The sequence below is a fragment of the Mus pahari genome, chromosome 16 (assembly GCF_900095145.1).
Source record: "Mus pahari chromosome 16, PAHARI_EIJ_v1.1, whole genome shotgun sequence".
NCBI classification, from domain to species: domain Eukaryota; kingdom Metazoa; phylum Chordata; class Mammalia; order Rodentia; family Muridae; genus Mus; species Mus pahari.
In genome coordinates this window covers 23170019-23184024 of record NC_034605.1, presented here as the reverse complement: position 1 = coordinate 23184024, position 14006 = coordinate 23170019, and the positions used below count along the sequence as shown (strand labels likewise).

The 14006-nt window shown below is 40.1% G+C and overlaps 1 protein-coding gene across 1 annotated transcript; it reads left to right on the top strand.

Moving 5' to 3' along the window:
* The first annotated feature begins 1280 nt into the window (after positions 1–1280).
* Positions 1281–5758, top strand: LOC110333573 (probable G-protein coupled receptor 141). The gene is made up of 2 exons (XM_021215181.1): positions 1281–1439; positions 4153–5758. The coding sequence occupies exon 2, from the start codon at positions 4182–4184 to the stop codon at positions 5082–5084; it is 903 nt and encodes a 300-aa protein (XP_021070840.1). The 5' UTR covers positions 1281–1439; positions 4153–4181; the 3' UTR covers positions 5085–5758.
* Positions 5759–14006: the final 8248 nt, after the last annotated feature.

The window sequence follows — 14006 nt, the reverse complement described above, 5'->3', positions numbered from 1 at the left end:
AGTGGAGACGATGTGGGGACCGCTACGTTCCTCCTGCCCTGACAGACGTGCACAGCTTTAGCAGACGTCCATGCCACTGGTGTGAACGATGGCTGCACAGCGCACAGTTTCCATTACAGTTGCTTTATTTGTATTCTCTGCTGTTGGTTGCAACTAACCTATGTCCCAGTTTTTCTTCCTCATACAAGCAACCTCTAAACATAACCCTGTTTCTATGGGAACATACTTTTGCACACAGACTCCAGAAACACACTTTATTTGAAAAAAAAAAAAAAAAGATTGTCAGATTACTACATTTAAATTGAAGCTGTGACCCAGATTTTGTGTTTTATGAATTAATTTGACTTAAAAATCGAGATGCTTACAATTGGCTGAAAACTCTTTCTGTGTATAGTTATTTTCCTTTCTCTAGCTGAGTTGAGCTGGTAAAAAATTTTAATTTCTTCATAAGAGCCAAAATTTTGTCTTTTAAGTTTTATTCAAATGATTAAGTAGATGGGTCTGTTACAAGTAGATTCGGTTCATTTATGTCTTCAAAGTGATAAGCACTGTTGGACAATTGAGTAGCGGATAGCACAGGTACAGGTGATGTTTATCTTTTAAAAACAATTTGAAAATAGCCTCACTGATGCTCAAATGTAGGCCAATAATGAGGTTGCTAGACAATAACATTTCCATTATTTCAGTTTCTGTAGCTGAATCTTGGTATGATTCACGGCAGGTGTGTGTCTACAACCATTGAAGGTGTATTGGTCCCTTTTATCTTTCTGTGGTGCTAAGTTTGTACTTTTCTTTACAGTATGTTTCAATGTCTTCGGACAGCTAAGGTCAGGACCGGGGGTGAGACTGCTTGTGAAAGAAGATGGGGCCTTTGGGAGAAGCCAACCATCTGTAGAAGCTACATCAGCAGAGGGCGGATCTCCAAAAGAAACGCATTTCCAAACAGCAGCGTAACTGGGAGAAGGTTGTCACCACGGAACGCGAGGAGACTCCGACAGAGAGAAAGCTGTCCAGAAAGTATTTCCTTATACTGCTCTTATTTTGAGTACAGAACAATTGGGGTGGTACCTAAAAGCAGGATGAGAAACAGCGCTGGAAAATCCCTCTGCGGTTTCCATTTTAACTTTGCTAATAAGTCATTGGGAGTGAAAACGAAAATCTCTGTTTTGAATCTGCCCCACTGTCGAGACAATGTCCGTTTGAGCTCGGAGGCTTAACTTATCAGGACTCTGCATCTTGGCTGCTGGGGTTCTTGAGCTCTCAGTGCAAGACTTGAACTAGTCCCTCCACTCATGATCCCACTCATGGCTGTGTTGACGGTTGGGTTAGGATAGATTTGGTTGCAGCAATTGTGTTTACTGCCTGCATTGGTGCAGAACAACAGATGACCACGGTGCCTTGAGTTTTCCACCAGGATCGATCACAACTAGAAGAAGCAGGCAAGTACTTTGGGTGGCTGCATTTGGGTCTTGGAGGGCGGAGTCTCTAGAAATTTTGGTGCTTGGTTTGAATGAGCGAAGAAATACCCAGAATTCAGAATAGGCTTCAATTTTCAAGGATAAGGTTAGAAATGGGGTTGCAGTCACCAGGTAAAGTTTTGAGAGAAAATGCAGGAAGTTCCTGAGAAATAACAAAACGCAGGGTAGGTCTATCTGAGAGATCAGAAAATCTGTTAGGTTCTTTTATTTGTCAGTTTACTCGTTTTTAAAGCAAGCACACAAAGTTCTGTGTTGTTACATTTTCAGACACGTGCACCATTATATTGTTCTTAGCCATCCCCTCCCTTGCTTTCTCCTCTGCTCACCGGCCTGGCTATCTCTCCTGCCTCAAATCTTGTACCTTTTAAAATGTAATGCTATTTTTCCTTTCTTTTAAGATCTCTTTCTCTACCATCATGCTCTCTTCCTAATTTCCGGTCTCAGCACACACACAGATCTACATGTCAACACATAGGATGTATGTATGCACACAGATTATTTTGTGTCTAGGTTCTACTTGCTGGTCATGTCTTTCTGAGTCTTTTCCTGCAGATGACATAATTTCAATTTTCTATATGGATGCAACCCAAGTTAATTCTTGAAGAGAGGCATCATTCAATTTTTTTTTATAGCTAGAGGGAAGTTTAATTACCTGTTCCATTGTTAAAGCAGTTGCTTAACAGCAGAGCTACTTGTCTTTCTCTAAATGTTCTCCTCTGCCTCAGGCAGTATCCAGTTAAGCCGTGGAAATGTGCCATAATCTAGGCCCAGTTAGTTTCAAATAAAATTCAAAATTCATATAAATTTCAAAACTACTTTAAATTAGTTTCAATCTTAAGTCACATACTTAAATTTGAAAAAGACCAAAATCTAAACTCTATAAATTGTGTTAAACTTGTGGATGTTAATATCGTATAAAAATATAGTGTCACATAAAAGCAGGCAAATATTATATATGTTGAATGTATGCACTTCATTAAAATGTTTGATTTGACTATAAACATTTAGATTGCCATCGAAGTCATGATGTCTTTAAGTTAACATAAAATCTTACTGTGGGCAGTAACTGTGCCACAATCAACTGAATTTCTCTACAAGAAAACAGCTATTCTTTTCAAGAAAAGGGTTGTATTTGCAGAAAAACTTCAGAATCTTTAGACCTGCCATGCAAGTGGCTTCTCACTGAGACACAAATAATTCTACTGTGCCTCTTGGCAGGTGGGCAAGCGGTACATGAGGACAAGCTGCAGACCCACTCAAGAAGCTGGAGCTGTCAAGGCCCGGAGTCTCATAATGTTAGCAATGAGGTCTTGAGAAATTGTTATTGTTTAAAATAGATATTTATCAAACATATATTTGTGAAATAACAATTTTAAACATCCTAATTATCTATCATGACACTTAAAGGTCAAGAGCTAAAGCTGCCTCTTATGGTTTGATATTAAAAATCATGATTTATTTTTTAATCATCTGAAGCACACTAGCTCACTGAATGTTTACAGAAGCATTCACTGCTGTCAGCACAACCTTCCTCCTTCCCAGAGGAAGCTCCTGAATCTGCAGTGGCTCATGTCTCTCCTCAGCCTCTAAAGACAGAACTGCACGGCCTGTATTTGCTGGATAGCTGCAAGCCACCCCAGTCTTCCTGCCATGGAACGATCTGCCCCTCCCGCTCACGCTTGGAAAACTTAAATAACAACCAAGCAAAACATCCTCCAAGACCGTTTTACCAAAATCGAGCACGCCAGTGTGTGAAAGTATCTAGGGTTAAGCAGAAAGAGGTCTAGGGATAGGTTTGTGCCAGGAAACTCCTTGCTCAAAAACTGGTCCCAGAAAAAAATAATATCTCATGGTCACGTGACACTCTTTCGTGTGATAGTGGCATGGTTTGTCTGGGTTTTCTCTGCATTGTTATAAGTCCATTTGCCTGAAGCTTGAGGGGTCATATTTATAAATCTGATCTGAATGTGCACTGGGTTCTACTGATCCTAGCTTCACTTAAATTTGGTTAATTTCTCTATCATAAGTATGTTGCCTCTACATACTATTTTTTGACTGGAAGAGGCTCAGTGTAAGCAGAAGGACGTTGAGTCTGGGTCCCCAGGACCTGATGAAGGGCTAGGCATGGACAAATTGTCTATAATCCCAACACTGGGAGATGGGAGATGGGTCTGCAGATTCCAGGAGCCATGAGAAACTGTCTCAAAAATCAAAACGTAAAGCCACTGAGCAATATAACCTGTTGCTAACTGACCATAGGCAGGCAAGTGGGTGAGTGTACATGCACACAGTGTGAACATACATGTACAACACACATGATTTATTTCAATGATTGAAAGTTCAGCGCTGTTTTGCATCTGATTGCAAACCTACACATTCTCTCTCATGATATTCCACTTGTCCTGGTGCGTATACATGAGCATATCTGTCTATAGAAAAAATAAGAGCACAGCTCTGCACTTTACATTCAAATCTACCCAACTTCGTTATTTAACTTCATTCACTCTTTGTCTCCAGTATGTTTGAATTACTGGGCGGAACTGATGACAGTACTTCTTTAGTGTGATTTCAAGGTTTTGAAAAAGTCCTCAAGGATCGAAAAGTTCAATATTTGTACATGAGTGCCCTGTTTCAGTATGTCAATCATAACTTCGTAAAACTTTTGATCTGACAGTTTGTGGTCTAATTTCTCCACGATCAACCATGGAGGCGATGATGAATGCAGCCCTCGTGTCAAATGGCTCGAGCGTGGCGATGCCTATGGCAGAGCAAGTCTGTGATGTTCACTGCAGAGCAATTCTGACAACAGTCTATAGTGTGGTCTTATTTGGAGGCACCGTTGGAACAGTTATGATGTCACACATGATGTTCAAGAGGAATTGCCAATCAATGATTGCCACGATCATCATCAATATCATTGTGCTGCACTCCCTCCTCCTGATTAGTCTGCCATTCCGCCTCAGCTACTACCTCTCAGCAGTCTGGAAGCTTGGCTCTTTTACCTGCCGAATGGTTAGTGGCGTCATATATGGTCATATGTACCTTACCTTCATTTTTTATGTGGCCATTGTTACACTTCGGTTGCTCATCTATTTTAAGAAACTCCAAATGCAACAGTTACAAAAGTTCCATGCCGTGGCTCTAAGTATTATTATTTGGATGATAGGAAGCTTCATCTTCTTACCGATATTTTTTTTACAGTATGGCACAGATCCAAGTTACACAGAACAACAGCGGTGCTTTGAGTTTCATAAATCTCTCAACTCCAGGGACATCATCATCATAAACTATTCTATAATTGTTATTATGATGACAACAGTTCTGCTCCTCTTTCTGATACAGCTGGCTATCCTTCTTCGTTTGATAAAAGCCTATTGGCCTGATATGTGGGCCCATCAAGAGTACAGAGCTCAAATCAAGAGTTTTTTCTTCCTGTTGGTCATAGTTGTCTGCTTTATACCACACCATGCGTTCAGGGTATATTTTATTCAAAATTTTCCAGAGGAAGAAAATTCTAAGTTAATACTGTACAATGAAATCTGTGTTGCTTTAACAGCTTTCTGCTGCCTGGATATGTTATGTTTCATAGGTGGTGTCATCCATTAGACCTTCCCATGCTCTTTCTGTGATTGGTTTATAGGGCATCATGATGAAAAATACTTCAGTTGAATGGATGGAGTGCTGTTGTCATATTTAAAATTTTCAAGCTCTCTGCTCCTGAACATCAGACTTTTTTATTTCTCTTAGCCACAACTATTTTCTTACAAAAACTTAATCAACCCTGATAACCTAATTTTCCTTCGAAAATGCTTGTAGGCCCTAAATGTATCCCAGAATATGTTAGGTTTCTTAGCTGTACCAAACACACTATTCCTTCCTCTTTTCATTCACTATTCACTTCAACCAAGCACACCTGTGAGTTCTCCCCATACCCCTGAGGCTTTTAGTCTACCATGTTTTCCTCTGAATGTGTTTGTTCCCCCCATTCCTGTCCACCAAATTTTAGATAACCTATAGTTGCAAATGGGGCTCTAAAATAACCATAATCTATTCAAATTAAGATTTCCTGCCAGTAGTGGCATTGGGAGTAGAGTATTACCTTGAGCAGAGAAGTCAAGAGTGTTAGAAGAAACTCTTCCAAGAGATGGGGCATCTATGTGCTCCATCCTGATGAAGGCACAGAAGGGACTTGGAAGCCGGATGTTACCTCCTGATCTACCTTCAGTACAAAGCAGTGAAAGACATTGGAAATGACAAAAAAATAAGACCAAACCAAACCACAAAAACGAAAACTGGACCTGGGCTGAGCTTGCCAACAAACTCTTTGGCCACAAACTTTGAGGCCATATAGCTCCTTTTATAATTTTTCAGGACACCCTATGCTTTCAAGAACCATCATATCATTAAAAGGAGTACCCATGTCTGCCACACTCAATAAAAGTAATCAAGATAAACTAAGTTGTATTCTGTTTATATCATATAGAAATTGACATGTCCTTATTCTTTGCTTATAATAGTGCATCCTCAATGAATGTATCTAATTAATTCAACAATCAGACAATTCTCTGGTGATTAGTAGCATAGTTAATACAAATGAATTTTGGAGTCATGTGGAGAGCTAACAAGAGAAGGTGAAGAACTAACTGTGCTTAATAATCATTGAACTTTGGGTCAAATATCTGCAATCCTTTCCATGGGTCCTGTGAAAGAGTACAAAACATGTAGAACTGAGAGTTAGTTCTTTGCTCTCATAATTCAGAGACATCTTATACAACACAATTTTAAGACAGTGTTGTCATGGCTTGGAATGGAGTACACCCTAACAAGGTATTGAAAGTTTGGTCCTCAGGTTGATGCTCTAGAGATTTTAGGAAGCAAGACCTACCCAAGAGGAGGTAGGTCAATGATTCTTCCTCTCTCATTTTCTGCTTCTTGTTTCCCATAGATGAAGAAGGCTCTTTGCTACACCCCTTCTACACTGATACTCAAGTGCATAAAATCAAACTGATTTAAAAGAAATCCTCTGTTTACTTGTTCTGTTAGAAATTTGGTTATATAGATACTAATGCACATGCCAGCAAGATTCTGCTGAAGGGACCCTGATATAGCGGCCTCTTGTGAGGTTATACCANTGCCTGGNAAACACAGAAGTGGATGCTCACAGNCAGCTATNGGATGGAACACAGGGNCCCCAATGGAGGAGCTAGAGAAAGTACCCAAGGAGCTGAAGGGGNNTGCAACCCTNTAGGTGGAACAACAATATGAANTAACCAGTACCCCCTGAGCTTGTGTCTCTAGCTGCATATGTAGCAGAAGATGGCCTAGTCAGCCATCACTGGGAAGAGANGCCCCTTGGTCTTGCAAACTTTATATGACCCAGCACAAGGGAAGGCCTGGGCCAAGTAGTGGGAGTGGGTGGGTAGGGGAGCAGGGGCGGGGGTGTGTGTATAGGGAACTTTCGGGATAGCATTTGTAATGTAAATAAGGAAAATTAAAAAAGAAGAAAAAAAATAAATTTGGTTATAATATTATAAAGTGATTAATAAAAGTGACTCGTTTCTTGAAGCTTTGGAACTGGTTTATGGTTTGGAAGAATTAGGAAATACAGGCTAGAAAGGTTCTAAAATGCAGTATTTGGTGAATGTTCTAGTGGGAGCTCAGAAGACCAAATATTGATAGAGATAATGACTTTTATGAACAGGCTTATGTAGTTTAGGATGAGACTAGAAACTCTCTGGGAATTGTACCTAATGTCATATATGCTAGTTATGACAAAGCCTATATTTTGTCTATATCTGGAAATTATGTGTCAGACTGTTTAAATATGATGGACTAGTAAATTTGGTGAATGAAACATCAAAAAGTATAACATTTATGCAATGGCATGGCTTTTTCCAGATGCTTTTAGCCAGTTTATAATGAATATTTTGCAAGCCTTCAGAAAAGAAAAGCTATGGGGCAATGAGACTCCTACCAAGAGTCCAAAAGAGGTTCTGGGAGTCTGGTCAATTTGTAACAGGTTAGATTACCTACAAGAAGCTAACTCAAGGTGCTTCAAGGTCAAGTCTAAGTTACTATGAAGACCTCAGGATATTGGATAGCCCAGGAAATTTAAATGTGTGTCTAGAAAAACTAGACAAAGAGTAAGACAAGAGTGATGGTTTGTGGTTAGATATGATGCTACATTCTAGGAGGACATGTTGAAGAGTCCAGAGGCAAGAGGATCACAAGTGCAAGGTCAGACTAGCCTGGCCANGTTTGTGGTTAGATATGATGCTACATTCTAGGAGGACATGTTGAAGAGTCCAGAGGCAAGAGGATCACAAGTGCAAGGTCAGACTAGCCTGGCCAGTTGACTCTCATTTGAGACTAGAACACTTCCCTGCTACCCACACACACACACACACACACACACACACACACACACACACACACACACACCAGAAAACTAGAAACTAAGTGAGAAAAATCATAACAGTCTAGGTGGGTTTCTCTAATAAGGCCATGGGCAGAGGACTGTTCAAGCCTTTGGAGATTAGCTCATGCTACCATGTGCCCAAGGTGCTTGGAATGGGATAGAGAATTTAGTGCTTGTTCTGCTGGGATTTGGTTGTACTTGGGGCCTATTCTTCCTATCATCCCATTTCTTTATTTTGGAGTGAATTATTTACTCCGTGCCAATGTACCTTTAAGCACATAACTTTAAAAAAATTGACAGAAGCTCACAGCTACAGGTTTAAGTTTCAGAAGAGATGTTAGATGTTTAACTTAGGATTTTTAAAGATTGTGTTAATTGATTAATTAATTTGTGTGTGTGTGTGTGTGTGTGTGTGTGTGTGTGTGTGTGTGTGTGTGTCACATGTAGAAATCAGTACCCTACTTACTCTCTTTGGGTTCCAAGGATCTGACTCGGGTTGTCAGGCCTGATATCAAGTGCCTTTAATCACCCAGCCATCTCATCAGCTCTTGAAAATGAGCAGAATATAACTTCCACTGGGACAGTGCAAAAGACTTTTGAGGGTCAGGGAAAACATGGTTTAGATATGAAGTGTTCCCCTCAGGAGCTTATACACTGAAGTCTTGGTCTCTGCTTAGTGAAATTCTGGAAACTTGGGGCAGTCAGATCAATCTAGAGAAAAGAAGTTTCTGGGTTCGGTTTCTTAAGGATGCAGAACCTCTTTCTCCCCTCTGCCTCCCACTCTAATTTTTGTCTTTTTGTTTACCAAGAGAAAAAGACATATTCTTCCTGTATGCTACTGCCCCCAAGGTGTTCGTCCCAAGTTCATTGGGACAAGAGACCATGGATAATTATTTGACCTTGAGAGTCAAAATAAACATTTCCTCCCTTATTTTATTGGGTATTGGTCACATTGATGGAAAAATAGTATTAATACAAGAGCTAAAATCGCACAGAATGCTAATTCATGTAGAAATATACTTTAGAGACTTGAAATCTTATTGCTCCACATTTATTTCATGCTTTCCTATTAAATCACAATTTAAATAAGTACTTACTTTGTCCATAAAACTTGTCATTATTAATACTATACTTATCAATTCAAAGTACTATAGCCCAAATGTTTTATAATTTTGTTACAAAACAAGATTGATTGATGCAGTCAGTAACACACAGACTAGTGTGTTCATTTCATGGCTGTTTTGAATATGATACAGAGCCTCTGAGAGGATTGCTAATGACTGCTGTCTGCAAATAATCACATCATTACACAAGCTCTTCCTCTATTGAGTTGGCAATAAAGTAGGCATTGCAAAGAGATGTCACTTCCCATGATAGTTCATAAAAAGACTATGGTTTTCATCTTTCTCATCTGGATTGATTTTTTTATTTTTCTGGAGAAATCCATATCATGATATAGGCCTATGGAAAAGTCCATATGACAAAGAACTGAGACTTCTCAGCAGTCCTGTGAGGAAGCCTGCTTGTGAATCCTTTCCCATTAAACCATGAAATAACTGCCTATTGAGCAGGCAGTTCATTCACTGTGGCTTCATGAGAGATGCTGAGATGGAACAACTCAGTTAAGCCACTGTTATTCTGGTATGGTATGGTACTCTGAGTTTTCTGGTATGGTATGGTACTCTGAGTATTCTGGTATGGTATGGTATGGTATGGTATGGTATGGTATGGTATGGTATGGTATGGTATGGTATGGTACTCTGAGTCTTCTAACCCACTTACTAGTCTCTTCTTGACCAGTTTCTGATAAATAACAAACAAATCTTTGCCTAGTCTCCAAGAGAATAAGAAGTATACCTGTTACTGCATCAGAAACAGAGGTGTAAACGTATGACAGTACATGAAAACAGATCATGGCAGTTTGAAAATACTGTAAAGGGAACAATTGGGGAATGGATAAAAATTGTTAATCATGCTAAGTATGAACCATTAGATCTCCATATATGGTTTCTGAATCACTATCAGTTATACTATCTGTTACTTCTGTTTAAATCTGCTTTCTGTTACTATAACTGAATACCACAGACTGGAAAACTTACAAAATAATTATAATTATGAGAGACAATAAAACATTTGATTCTTGAATAATTTGTTATACAGCAACTGATAATTACCACATACATCACTTAAAAATTTGATGCCATGCATCTAACTGAGTTGTTATCCAAATGGGACCTCATGGGAATCCCTAAACAGCACAGGCTGTTGCCAAAACTTTTAGGTTACTCTCCACAAACTGACAGCAAGGCTCCATTGTTGAAGATAATGTCTATACAACTTCTTAAAAATGAATGTCTTGTTGGTGACTACACAGAGTCCTCAGCCCTATTTTTTAATGCCTTTAGTACAGGATGCTTCACAGTCTGAAAAGAGAAACATAAACACCAAGCCGGATAAAAACCCTTTATTTAAACTGGTGTATAGCCTGGAAATATGCCAGGGCAAAGGTGGGACAAAGCTTGTGAAAGTAATTAATAACTGATTCGACTTAAGACCTACTCCATCAGATGGAACCCAGACTCAACACAGCTAAGGTGATTTCGAACCTGAGACTAGGTCCTCTGCGTTGCCAGAGGACCCAGGTTCTATTCTCAGCACCCCCATGGTGATGTAAGTATCTATAACTTCAGTCACAAGATATCAGAAGACACGTTATCTTACTTCTCTGCTATTTCTGAAGACACCAGGTTCACAGTGATACTCAGACACACATGCAGGCATACATACACACATCTATATGCATAAAAATTTTAAAAATGCATTGTGTGTGTTAAGTGGAACTTTCCCACATGGGGTCATAATAGTCACCCCATCTCCATGGACGGCCTAAAATAAAGCAGGAAGACTGTCAGGCGAGGACTCCTCCTTTAGAAGATTGGTCAGAGGGGCTCCAGCATGTTGTTGTTGTCCTTCGTTGCCTCACAAACGTGAAAGCAAAACCCTGTTGTTGAAGACACCACATGCCTCGGACACAGGACTTGGAGGAATCAAACTAGTACTGACCTAGATGTCTCTTTCCTGGGGACTATTGTAGCAGTGGAAGGTTTTAAGCAAGCTGTTAAGGGGAAAATATAATAATTAGCCATGACTAGCGGAAAAGCCTCTGAACCAAAATAAGAACCAGTCCATTGTATTCTTAGAGGTACAACAATGGAACCTTGTCTTGTAGGTAACCAGCAGCTGTCCAATTGGTCTTTAGTCCTGCTCAATAGGCAGGAACTCATGCCTAAGACCACTTAAACCTACCATAGCCAAGAATCTGAGGTTGGAGGGATCACAGATACCAAGGAAGAACCTACTACCGTCATTTCATAATTAATGATTATTATTAATTATATCAGTTATATTGTAAATACAAATAGCAATGTGTAGCTCTCTCCCCTTCATAAAAGAAATTTCCTTTTCAACAGATGGGAACTACCACAAAGACCCACAACTGATCACAATACAGAGAATAAATGAATAAAAGTTCTAACTGGTACATCTATGAAACAACCTGTACACCTATGGCTCAGAAACCATCAGGCATAGAAAGACTGCAAAAGCAGGAAGACTGCTGGGACCTAATGTCTTTTGGACAAGACAGAATGCTGTGTCTACAAAATTTCAATGTTATTATTTCAATTGTATTATTGCTTGCACATGGCATATTTCATGACCACACCAATTAAAACATGCTAATTTGGATGTTTGGGGAATTCTACAAGGTCCCATTCGTAGATGGAGAGCTATGGGAAGTCAATGGCTGACAAAGTAGAGAGAATTCGTTTTCGCCAGGATTAAACCCCTGGCAAGTTTTCTAACACTACATGGGAAATCCTAAACACATGTACATGAGAGCAACTAATTGGACTCAGCTATAGATTCACACACAGACACACATAGACACACACACACACACACATACCATAGACATACATATACCCCTCTTTTATATGTGTGTGTGTGTTTGTAAATATAGTAATTATAAAAGGTTACACATTTAAGAGGAGTTCTTGAAGGGAGCACAGAAGGACTTGGAGTGAGAAGGGAGAACTATAAGAAGAAAAGATGTGTGAGGCAGCGATCGCAGTAACCACGAGCTTCTGATTTACCACGGGAGCATGGGAACTTTCTCCTTGTCCAAACTCCTTGGCTGAGCTCCAAAGCCATTCTCTTTGGCCCAGGAGTCCCATAAGCTTGTTTTTCAGAGTCATTAGCTTTTGACCTTCATCCCACGGGCAGAATATCAGCCAGTCTGTGATGAGTGTGCCTGAATATTTCTGATTTTGAGTCTTCTAACCATAACTGTTGTTCCTTTCCTGCACGCACAGTTTTTTGTCTTGCCTTGCTGTGAGCAATAGGCTGGCTTCCATGCCTGTCTTAGGGGTTCTTTGGCTAGCTGGCATCTTATTGGATTTGACCACTGTCAGGACGTGCCATCTATTGGGAGGAGGAGGACTGGGAACTCTTCTTCCCTTCTTGGTCATTACAGCTCAGATGCTGCCTACATCATTTTCAGAAAACTGCTCCTACTAGCAGCCTGGCTCTCGTTGGGTTCTCTTGCCACTGTGTCTTATCTTGTCTTTTCAGATCAGATGGTGCTAATCTCAGGACACATCACGTCCCTTGGTGATTTCCTCATTCATACTCACATCTCCAGAAAGAGCAGCATCAAGTTCATCTAAGTCACACTGTTAATACAACTTAGATTCTGCTTCTTCTAGAGAAGCAGACTCAAATTCTACAGAGTTTAAACCTATGTCTTAAGACAGAAGGGATAGAAAACAGTTGCCACCCTCTCCATCTGCACACAATCTTCCCTTTCTCCTGGACGTAAAGCTTTGCAAATGCCACTATATTTAAACAAGTAACAGGACTGGGAGGGGAGCTGAATTTTCTCTGGTTATGGATTCTTGGTACAAGATAAAAGATAACATAGTCTTTTATGCCAGCTTTGAAGAGGACTCACTTGCTTCTTCCCCTTGCCCTGGAGTACAAGACTATAAGGCTTTAATTCTGGAGCACACTCCAGAACACTGAAGAATCTTGCACAGAGTTCTGAGTTCTCTCCAATATGTCCTCTCTCCTGTCTCAGTTTAAAAACACAGGGAATGAAGAAAATCTTTTTTTTCTGCAAGCATTTTACTGTAAAGATGTGCATATATTTTATATTCCATTTAAGTTCATCTTCTGATTGCAACCTTCTATTTTAATGCTAAATATCTCCACATATCTTAGTGAAATAAGTGTTAATTCCCTCTTTATACTACTACTTTAACAAAGGACCCCTTTAAATTATACTTTGGCAATATTCTTCAACTTAGGGTTTGAAGAAAGCTAAGAAGACGCTCTGCTGGGCTCTAGAGACAGGTTGGAGGTTAAAAGCAAGTACTGCTCTTGCAGAGGACCTGAGTTTGGTTCCCAGTATAGGTGTCAGATGGCTCACAGATTAGATGCCTCTGCATTCAGACACAGGTACCAACCTACACGTGCACACGCACTTAAAATAACAAAAAAATCTATTTTTTTTTTTTAGGAGAAAACTTACTGCATTTACCATTTCAAATGTGCATATATCTTGAAAGTGGTTTTAGAGTTTCTATTTCCCTAAGATTTCTCCACTGACCTCATCAAACAGAACGCTTACGTAGGTTTAAAAGGAGAGAAACTGCAATAGGAAAACACGCAAAGATCCAACGCGCACCACATACGATGCCACACCACATCCCTGTTGCATGGACCATGGGAGCATGCAAAAGAATGGTGAATTTTTGACAGGGAGTGGCAAAGCAGGACAAAGACATTCCAGAGAAAGACACTTGTGTCCCTTCCTTCAACAGCCTGACTATTGAAGCAATAGTCTTCAAGGAATTGGAATTTACCCAGGAACCTCAGGCTGAGGGAAAGGAGAAACTGAAACCTGTGCCAGCCAGAGGAGAACCTGCCTCTCTAAACGGGGATCAGCCAGAGGAGAACCTGCCTCTCTAAACGGGGATCAGCCAGAGGAGAACCCTGCCTCTCTAAACGGGGATCAGCCAGAGGAGAAACCTGCCTCTCTAAACGGGGAT

Coding starts and splice junctions, on each gene's coding strand:
- LOC110333573 (XM_021215181.1), top strand. CDS start 4,182: ATGGAGGCGATGATGAATGCAGCCCTCGTGTCAAATGGCTCGAGCGTG.